This window comes from Ailuropoda melanoleuca, chromosome 17 (genome assembly GCF_002007445.2).
Source record: "Ailuropoda melanoleuca isolate Jingjing chromosome 17, ASM200744v2, whole genome shotgun sequence".
Taxonomy (NCBI): Eukaryota; Metazoa; Chordata; class Mammalia; order Carnivora; family Ursidae; genus Ailuropoda; species Ailuropoda melanoleuca.
Window position 1 is genome coordinate 11061614 of NC_048234.1, and position 11207 is coordinate 11072820.

The 11207-nt window shown below is 40.7% G+C and overlaps 1 protein-coding gene across 1 annotated transcript in view; it reads right to left on the minus strand.

Annotated features, from left to right (window-relative positions):
* LOC109489886 (multidrug and toxin extrusion protein 2) overlaps positions 1–11207 on the minus strand; it is a gene marked incomplete at its 5' end in the record, with an annotated part of 59233 nt that overhangs the window by 34439 nt on the left and 13587 nt on the right. The window contains one exon of the mRNA XM_034647284.1: positions 10138–10316. Coding sequence (XP_034503175.1) covers positions 10138–10316 — 179 coding nt within the window. The remainder of the gene's footprint in view (positions 1–10137; positions 10317–11207) is intronic.

Below are 11207 nucleotides of genomic sequence, written 5' to 3' on the forward strand. Positions count from 1 at the left end.
ACTGAACCAGGAAGAAATAGAAAACCTGAACAGACCCATAACCAGCAAGGAAACTGAAGCAGTAATCAAAACTTTCCCGATAAACAAGAGCCCAGGGCCAGATGGCTTCCCAGGGGAATTCTACCAAACATTTAAAGAAGAATAAATACCTATTCTTCTGAAGCTGTTTCAAAAAACTGAAATGGAAGGAAAACTTTCAAACTCTTTCTTTGAAACCAGCATCCCCTTGATCCCAAAACCAGACAAAGACCCCACCAAAAAGGAGAATTACAAATATCCCTGATGAATGTGGATACAAAAACCATCGTCAAAATACTAGCCAATAAGATCCAACAGTACATTAAAAGGATTATTCACCACGACCAAGGGGGATTTATTCCTGGGCTGCAATGGTGGTTCAACATCTGTGTATCAATCAATGTGACAGCTACATAAGGAAAGGACGAGAGCCATATGATCTCTTAAAAGATGCTTAAAAGCATTTGACATGGGGCGCCTGGGTGGCACAGCAGTTGAGCGTCTGCCTTCGGCTCAGGGCGTGATCCCGGCATTCTGGGATAGAGCCCCACATCAGGCTCCTCTACTATGAGCCTGCTTCTTCCTCTCCCTCTCCCCCTGCTTGTGTTCCCTCTCTCACTGGCTGTCTCCATCTCTGCCGAATAAATAAACAAAATCTTTAAAAAAAAAAAAAAGCATTTGACAAAGTACAGCATCCTTTCCTGATTAAAACTCTTTGTAGGGATAGAGGGAACATACCTCAGTATCATAAAAGCCATATATGAGAAGTCCACAGCAGAGAATGAGAGCTTTTCTCCTAAGGTCAGGAACACGGCAGGGATGTCCGCCATCACCACTGCTGTTCAACATAGTACTAGAAGTCCTAGCTTCAGCAATCAGACAACAAAAAGAAATAAAAAGGCACCCGGATCACCAAAGAAGAAGTCAAACTCTCACTCTCTGCAGATGACATGATACTGTATGTGGAAAACCCAAAAGTCTCCACCCTTCAATTGCTAGAACTCATACAAGAATTCAGCAATGTGGCAGGATATATAAAATCCATGCCCAGAAATCAGTTGCATTTCTGTACAATAACAATGGGACAGAAGAAAGAAAAATTAAGGAGTCGATCCCATTTACAACTGTACCCAAAACCATAAGACACCTGGGAATAAACCACCAAACCAGAGAGGCAAAGGATCTGTATGCAGAAAACTACAGAACACTCATGAAAGAGGAAGAGGAACTGAGGAAGACACAAAGAAACAGAAAAACGTTCCATGCTCATGGACTGGAAGAACAAATATTGTGAAAATGTCTATGGTACCCAGAGCAATCTACACATTCAGTGCAATCCTGATCAAAATATCATCAACTTTTATCACAGAGCTGGAACAAATAATCCTAAAATTCAGGTGGAACCAGAAAAGGCCCCCAATAGCCAAAGGAATGTTGAAAAAGAAAACCAAAGCTGGTGGCATCACAATTCTGGACCTCAAGCTCTATGACAAAGCTGTGATCATCAAGACAGCATAAGTATTTACCCCAAAGATACAGACGTAGTGATCCGAAGGGGCACCTGTACCCCAATGTTTATAGTGACAATGTCCACAATAGCCAAACTAAGCAAACAGTTCAGATGTCCATCAACAGATGAATGGATAAAGATGTGGTATGTCTGTATATATACACACACAATGGAATATTACTCAGCCATCAAAAAATGAAATCTTGCCATTTGCAACAACACGGATGGAACTAGAGGGTATTTGCTATGTGAAATAAGTCAATCAGAGAAAGACAATTATCATACGATCTCACTGATATGTGGAATTTAAGAAATAAATGAGAGGATCACAGGGAAGACTGGAAAAAATAAAATAGGACAAAACCAGAGAGGGAGATAAACCATAAGAGACTCTTAATCACAGGAAACAAACTGAGGGCTGCTGGGGAGAGGCAGGGGTGGAGGGATGCGGTAACTGGGGGATGGGCATTAAGGAGGGCACGTGATGCAATGAGAACTGGGTATTATGTAAGACTGATGAATCACAGACCTGTACCTCTGAAACAAGTAATACATTTATGTTAATTAAAAAAACAAACAACAACAAAAGAATCAACAGAGAATGTTCCACATGAATTACATGATACCTATGGCTGGTGAGAAGTGTCAGTGGTCAAGGCATAAGTGCCAGTGAGCAGGAAGCATTAGGAGCCAGGAAAGCACTGTCCCTCCCCTGTCTCCCATGAAAAAACCAGAAAACCTGCCTGCCAGCCTGGAGCCATGGGTACAAACGAGCCATGAGCAGAAAGGACCACCCCGCGTATAGGAGAGGGCTTGAACCTGATGTAGAGTCATGGTGAGGAAACCTGAGCTAAGACCCTGGGACTGGACCAGGTATATTTCATTTGACCTGAGCAGATACAGAACCTTTAAAAAATGGGCAGGGCATATATGGGACTCCCAAGGAAGGCAAACCCCCTTGGGTAATAAGCTCCAGACAAAATCATAAAGAAGCCAGTAGAAACTACAGTCTGAGGTAGCAGGGATCAGTCAGACGACTCTTAGTGAAATTAAGTGTGGTTCTCAACACATCTAAGATATCATTATGTGCCACAAAGAATCTGTCAATTAAATTATGACATGGTATTTCAGCACATCAACTGAAAGACAAATTCTAAATTTTAGAGATATAAAAATGCAAAAAAAAAAGAGTCTTGGAATTAACAAAATATGGGTAGAGGTATGTTTCATGGCTCAGGATACAGAAAAAAGTCTAATGCCAGGAAACAAACTCCACAAAACCAACACATGGAAGATTTTATACCTGATAAACTAGAAGGGATAGGGCAATCTGAAAAAAGAATTTTAAGTAAGCACTCTTAAAATGTTTAGGGCAGGAGGTTTTGAAATAAGGCTAGGCAGAAAAAGAACCAAGTAATCTTAGAAATAAAAAATCTAACTGTTGGAAATTAGAAACAATAAATGAGCCAGAAACTAGACAAGGCACAGTGTAAAAGACAATTAGCAAACAGATAGGAAAGAGATCTCTCGAAGCACAGGACAGAGAGTTGCGGAGAGAGAACATACAAAGAGAAATTAAGCGATCTGGAAGGTATCTGAGTGAGAGGACAGAACAGTCAGAGATGGGAGAATAAACAGTAGAAGAAAGGGCTAAAACCTTTCCAGGGTTTAACGGAGGCCCTCAGATCAAGAAATCTTACCCAATGTCTACAAGATACTTTTTTAAAAATCCTCACGTGGCCACGTTACAGTACAAAAAGGAAGAGAAAAGCTTTAAAACTACGAGAGAAAATTCCTGATTGTCTACAAAGTGAAGGCAACCAGGTTGATGGTAGACCTGTCACCAAGAACAAGAAGGAGCTAGTGGAATATCAGCCATGCAGAGTTCCTTATCAACTTAGATTTTTATACCCAGCAATATTCAAGAAGGAAAAAAAGATAGAAGACATTTTTTAAAAGATTTTATTTATTTATTTGTCGAGAGAGAGAGTGAGAGAGCACAAGCAGGAGGAGTGGCAGGGAGAGGGAGAAGCAGATTCCCCGCTGAGCAGGGAGCCCAACACGGAGCTCGATCCCAGGACCCCGGGATCATGACCTGAGCCAAAGGCAGATGCTTAACCAACTGAGCCATCCAGGCACCCCAAACATTCTGTATATAATCTTAAAGCTGTTTTTAAGGTGGTTTAAAGCATGTATGGGATTGATACATTAGACCTAAGATTTGAATTAAATTTACAATCAATGTTTAAACGTCTGGGAAATCCAAATTGTTAATTCTAAGTTTTGGGGTCTTATGTAAGCACTAAAAAGTGAAAAGCACTTACTCAGAGAAATGTTGATTATTTAAAGGATGTTAAATAGTTAATAATTTCACAAGAGGTAAAATCAGTCCACACCAAAATCCTACCCCTCCCTCCCAACATTAAGGGATTTACCGACCTGGTATAATGAAGTGGATCTGCAGAGGGTCCCAAATATGCATTTGTGTTTATAAAAAACTATTTAGATATGGCCCTTTTCCCCCACCATTAAAACTATGGGGTGGGGGGAGATAAAAACAGACAAAAATTGAGCAAGGAGCTATGAATCACTTTACGCGGTATATTTGCGCTCTTCTTCCTTCCCTTATTTATGGATCATTGGTAATTAGCCACCTCTGCAGAACTACTTAGTTTGTCTCATAACCAGATGGTTTACGTGCAACATAAAATATTTGTGATGTTCCGGGAAAGGTGAATCTACGGAGACTAAGAGATTAGTGGTTGCCCAGGGCTCACAATGAGGACAGGAACAGACTGCGGTCACGAGGAATCGTTTTGGGTGGAAACTGTATCACATACCATTTTATATGTAATATATAGAACTGTATCGTACTCGGGCATCTGTATGACACGCCTCAACAAAGCTGTTACAAAATACATGAAATAGTTTGACTCTGAAGCATGAAGAATATGAAGCGAGTAAGCACCGTGATCTGACAAGAGGAAATAACTAAACATCGTCTGTGCTGAGATGTGGAGGCTGGGCAGAAGGACGCTAAGACATTTTCTAAGATTCCATTCATTTCTGCTTTTGAAAGTGAAAAGAAAAATGAAAGGAGGCTGATTAGAAGAAAGGGGTAAGGTGTAAGGGCCTAAGCTCGCTCTTCTTTTATCGCTATTAACAGGTTAGTTTTGCTTTCAGACGCGCATAGGATATTCTTCTTATTGCGGGCGACCTCTGATCTCGAGTCCGCAGCATTTGTACAAGTACACTGGGACCCAGGTGATTGAAAATGAGCATGCCACAATTCCAGTTTACTTATCTAGAAGTATTTATACCCATTAGTAAAATGATAAATAACTCTTTCAGGGAACTCCTTTGTCAAGCAGGAGCACGCATGAAATCTTACAAGATAAATGAGTATCCAGGGTGAAGGCAGAAGGGCCACAGCTGCTAGCATACCCTGAGAGCTTCATGGTTCCCAGCTGTGGTGGAGACCACCATTCGCCTACCTATTTCACAGAAATAAACTTGCAAAAAGTTTAGAAGCCACGTGTACATTTCTTGCAGCCTAATAGGACCCTGTGGCTAGGTACTGGCCAGACAGGACAAATCTGAATTGGTGTGGGCAAGCTTCAGGAACTTTTAACACACTTAAAGGGAGTGTGTGAATGTCCTGTTCTTCTCCCTCCTCCTTCTTACTGACTGGAACACAAGAGCAATGTTGGAGCCATCGTGGTCCATGAAGTGACCTTGGGAATGGAAACTACGTATTGTAGAGAAATAAGATAAAAAGAGCCTGGAACCAAGACCTCTATTAACCTATTTAATGCCCTTTATGGGTGGATACAACATCACAACATAGAGCTTAGCCAGCAGATCCACCTCTGTGCTCAGAAAAGGACACTGAAGTCCTGTGCTAGGATGCATGGCGAGTGAAGCCCAGGTGGGATTCCTGCCCCCCTCCAGCTGGCCACCTATGTGAGCTCAACCAGTACCGACAGCCCTGCACATGGACTGTGACACTACAGACAGACATTACAGCCCTAGACACCTACCTCTGAATTTCTTGCAGGTGAGAGAAAAATAAACTCCAATCTTTTTAAAGAAATTGTTATTCGTAGCAGAATGAAATCCTATCTAACACAAACACTATCTGTGACCTTTATTTTTTAAGTGGCAGAATGAAAATGTTAACATCTATTAAATCTGGCATTGTTAATGATGGGTGTTTTGTTATTCTCTCCACCTTCCTGTGACTTCTAAATATTTGATAATTTGGGACTTTAATGGTGTATCCACAGGGCGAAAAACACAAGATACAGAATCCAATCAGATGCCATTGACGTTTGTGTTCCAATTAGCAGGAAGGACATCAAAAGCCTACAGAATCTAATCGGGTGGGAAAGGTAGAGGCCAGGATAACAGAATTACATAAAGATACGACACATCTGATGGAAGGGCAGGATAGAAAGTGTCCTTACAGCCAGATGGGGAAATGAAAGTCAAAAATCACAAGATACGGGGCGCCTGGGTGGAGCAGTCATTAAGCGTCTGCCTTCGGCTCAGGGCATGATCCTGGCGTTCTGGGATCGAGCCCCACATCAGGCTCCTCCGCTGGGAGCCTGCTTCTTCCTCTCCCACTCCCCCTGCTTGTGTTCCCTCTCTCGCTGGCTGTCTCTCTCTGTCAAATAAATAAATAAAATCTTTAAAAAAAAAATCACAAGATACCTCTTCCTATGTAACAGGATACCTAGAATTTAAAAAAAAAAAAAAGNTGCTTGTGTTCCCTCTCTCGCTGGCTGTCTCTCTCTGTCAAATAAATAAATAAAATCTTTAAAAAAAAAATCACAAGATACCTCTTCCTATGTAACAGGATACCTAGAATTTAAAAAAAAAAAAAAGAAAAAGAAAGGAGAACACATGTTGGTGAGGATGTGATGGGAATGTAAAATCATGCAGCAGTTTGGAAAAGTCTGGTGATTCTGCAGATGGTTAATCAGAGAATTACCATACGAGCCAGCAATCCTACTCCCAGCTATTTACCCAAAAGAACTGAAAGACAGATCCACACAAAAACTTGTACATAAATGTTGATAGTAGCATTATTCATAATGGCCAAAGAGAGGAAACCAAATACCCATTAAGTGTTGAATGGATAAGTAAAACAGAGTATAGATCCATATGATGGAATACGACTCAGCCGTCAAAAGAAAGGAAGTACCGATTTACACTACAGCATGGATGAACCTTGAAAATTTTATGCTAAGTGAGATAAAGCAGTCACAAAGGACCATGTATTGTGTGGTTTAACTTGTGTGAAATGTTCAGAAAAGACAAATCCACAGATAGGGAGTAGGCTAATGGCTGCCAAAAAAGATACGATATATACATTCGAGAAGCTCAACAAACCGCAAGTCATATCAACTCAATGAGATCCACAGCAAGACATGTTATAATCAAATTGTCAAAAGACACAGAATTTTTTAGGCAGCAGGAGAGAAGTGACTCATCACATACAAGGAATCTGCAATAATATTAACAGCCAGATTCTCATCAGAAACCATGGAGGCCATAAGGCAGTGGAACGACAGATTTAAATTGCTGAAAAAACTGTCAACCAAGACTTTTGTATCTGATGAAAATATCCTTAAAAAATGAGGGAGAAATTCAGGTCTCCTGGGTGGCTCAGTTGGTTAAGCATCTGCCTTCAGTTCAGGTCATAATCCCAGGGTCCTGGGATTGAGCCCCACGCTGGGCTCCCTGCTCAGAGGGGAGTCTGCTTCTTCCGCTCCCTCTGCCCCTCTCCCCCCCAACCCTTGCTCATGCTCTCTCTCTCTCAAATAAATAAATAATTTTTTAAAAATGAGGGAGAAATTAAAATACACCCAGATAAGCAAAAGCTGAGGAATTTCGTTACCACTGGACCTGCCCTAAAAGACATGTTAAAGGGAGTCCTTCAGGTTGAAATGAAAGGATGCCAGAGAGTAACTTAAAGTTGTGTGAACAAATAAAGACCTCCAGTAAAGGTAACTACATAGGCAAGTAGAAAAGCCAGCATCGGGGCGCCTGGGTGGCTCAGATGTTTAAGCATCTGCCTTTGGCTCAGGTCATGATCTCAGTGTCCTGGGATCAAGCCCCACATCAGGCTCCCGGCTCAGCAGGGAATCTGCTTTTCCTTCTCCCTCTGCCCCTACCCCTGCTTGTGCTCTCTCTTTCTCTCAAATGAATAAATAAAATCTTTTTTTTTTAAAGCCAGCACTATTGTATCTTTGGTTTGTAACTCCATGTTTTATTGCCTCCATAATTCAAATGACAAATGCATAGAAAAGAATTATGAATCTCCATTACTGGGAACACGTGAATAAAGATGTAATCAGATGACAACAAAGTGGGTGGGGGAGAGAGCTGTACAGGAGCAGCATTTTCGGATGCTACTGAAGTTACATTGGTATCAATTCAAACAGGATTGTTATAAATTTAAGACGTTAAGTACAATCCCCATGGTAACTATGAAGAAAAAAATCTAATCTACACAAAGGAAATGAGAATGGAATCAAAACACTTCACTACAAAAAAAATCACCTAAACATAAAAGAAGTCAGTAGGGGAGGAAATGAAAACACAAAAAAAGGTGTAAGACATATAGAAATCAAATAGTAAAGTGGCAAAGAAAGTCTGTCTTTATCAGTAATTACTTTAAATGTAAGTGGATTAAATTCTCCAATCAAAAGGCAGAGACTGACGGAATGTACCAAGAAACATGGTCTAACAATATGCTATCTGTAGGAGACTCCAGTGAGAGTGACTTACCAAGCAACAAATAGGTTGAAACAGGACAGGAAAATATACCCCATCCAAATAGTAACCCGAAGAGAGCTGGGGTGGCTATGGTAATATGAGGTAAAATAACTGTAAGTGAAAATCTATTACAAAGGACAGAAGAACAATATATATCGATGAAACAGTTTATCAAGAAGATGTAACACTACAACAGAGTCCCCCCCCCCAAAAATATGAAGCAAACACTGACAGAACTGGAGAATTAGTTCCACAAAGAGTTGGGAGACACAGTACGCTATTTTCGGTAATGAATGGAACATCTAGACAAAGGATCATTAAGGAAATAGAAGACTTACAACAAAATTTCCCAACAGAGAAAAGTCCACGACCTGAGGGCTTCACTGGTGAATTAAAGCAAACATCTGAAGAAGAACTGACACCAATCTTTCTCAAACTCTTCCAAAAAATAGAAGAATAAGTAAGGCTACTGAACTCATGGCCTCATTCTACGAGGCCAGCATCACCCTGATACCAAGGCCAGGTTAAGACAACATAAGAAAAGAAAGTCACAGAGCAATATCCCTTATGAATACGTATGTAAAACTCCTTGACAAAATACTGGCAAACTATACCCAGCAGCACATTAAAAGGATTGTACACCGGGACCAAATGGGATTTATCCCAGAAATGCAGCCATGATGAACACCAATCAATGTGATACATCACATTAATAAAACAAAGGGGGGAAAAAACAAATACTGCTCATCTCAGTTAAGGCAGAAAAAATATCCAACACCCTTTTTATGAACAAAAACACTCAACAAACTAGGAATAGAGGAAATTTTCTCAACCTGATGAAGGGCTTCTATGAAAATCCCACACGTATCATATCAATGGCAAAAGACTGAAAACTCTGCCCCTAAAATCAGAAGCAAGACGAAGGCGCTCGCTTTTGCTACTTCTAGTCAACATTGCGCTGGAAGTTCTATCAGACCGATTAATCAAGGAAAGAAATAAAAGGCATCAAAACTGGGAAGGAAGAAGTAAAATCATCTCTATTTACACATGGCATGATCCTGTATGCAGAAACACCCAAAGGATCTATAGGGAAGCCGCCAGGGCTAATGAAAGACCCCAGCAAAGTCTCAAGATACGAGATCAGCTGAAAGTAGATTGGAGGTTACCAGAGGCTAGAGGGAGGGAAAATGGGGAGTTACTGCTTAATTGGTACAAGGTTTCTGTTTGGGGTGATAGAAATGTTTTCGAAATGGATGGTGGTGATGGTTACGCAACATCGTGAATGTACTGAGGAGCTCTTAAAATGGTTAAGACGGCAAGTTTTCCGTGATACATATTTTACCACAATTTTAAAGATTAGAAAAAACCAAACAAATCTATTTTACTAAATTTACAAATGCATGTTAAACTACTTAAGGGACTTTAGCTAACCTGTAAGTGGTACTGATTGTTTAAGAGAGTTCAATCTGTTCACTTGAGTTGATAAGACATTAATCCAGCTTCGCTTTAACACGGCAGGATGAATTGCAAAGAACAGTTAGGATTTTGTATCTGCAATTTTAATTCATTAAGTATCAATTCTTACAACCCAACAGCTGCCAACAGTTTTCCTTGACCAAAACCTGACTTCATGGACATAAAATTAAAAAAATAATCTCATGTGGACCTATAAGTTTTATATTTTCACTAATTAAAATATTTTCTATAATTTTTAAATTTTCCAAAAGATTAAAAAAACAACTCTGGGGAGAAAACAATTCCCCAAACCAGAATTACATCCTTCTGAATAACAAATAACAAAACGTAAGAAATCAAAGTCCTCGTACCTCCCCAGGTGTTGACGTGGATTTTTTTCCACCACACATACAGGAAAAGAAGAGCAGACAGGAGGAACTGGGAAGTGGTGTTTGCCCAGGCAGAACCTCTGAAGGAGAGAACATGATCATTGCCTGTGAGTGTATTCCGTCCAAGTACAAAGAAACAGGCTGCCCCTGACAAGCTTTGGCTCCGTTAGAGAATCACAATCTTTAGAAAAGCCTAGGACCTGAGGACCATCTTTTCACGATTTAAATATAGCACCCACTTAAGACAGACTTGTTTTCTTTCCACCAACACTGAATTTTGTGGAAGAGCCAAATGTGATGTCAACCAAAAAACAAAAGAACATAAACATCAGGGGCGCCTGGGTGGCACAGCGGTTAAGTGTCTGCCTTCGGCTCAGGGCGTGATCCCGGTGTTCTGGGATCGAGCCCCACATCAGGCTCCTCCGCTATGAGCCTGCTTCTTCCTCTCCCACTCCCCCTGCTTGTGTCCCCTCTCTCGCTGGCTGTCTCTATCTCTGTCAAATAAATAAATAAAATCTTTAAAAAAAAAAAAAAGAACATAAACATCTGTCACCATTCTTTGTCCTCACAGCCTGAAATAACCCATCAGATAAATTCTTACACATAATTAGTTACATACAGCATCAAAACACAGCTATCGTGTTCAGAAACACCGGTCTAAGGTTCATAGTTGTTTTATTTCCCAGGATTATAATAAATTGGTTTGCTATTACAGGATAACCTTAGAGCATCGTGGACAGATGACATTTTACCCCACAAATAAAATGATGCCCCGTCCTGGCACAGAGAGCCTGGGACTGCATGCTTTCTACTTTTTCATTTCACTCTTCTGACCAATCCTCAAATTTTATCACTGATTAATCCATTCCCATGGGCTCCTCTCCTCGTACCCAACTACCCCCGAACTGTCCTTCGTAGATCTATTCGAGAAACTTTTTTTTTTAAGATTTTTATTTATTTAGTTTGTCCAAGAAACTTTGAGGAGAGGGTCTGTAAGGTGCACCTGCAGGGGAAACCCGGCCCCCCCCCCCCACTCAGGTGTTTACATGGGT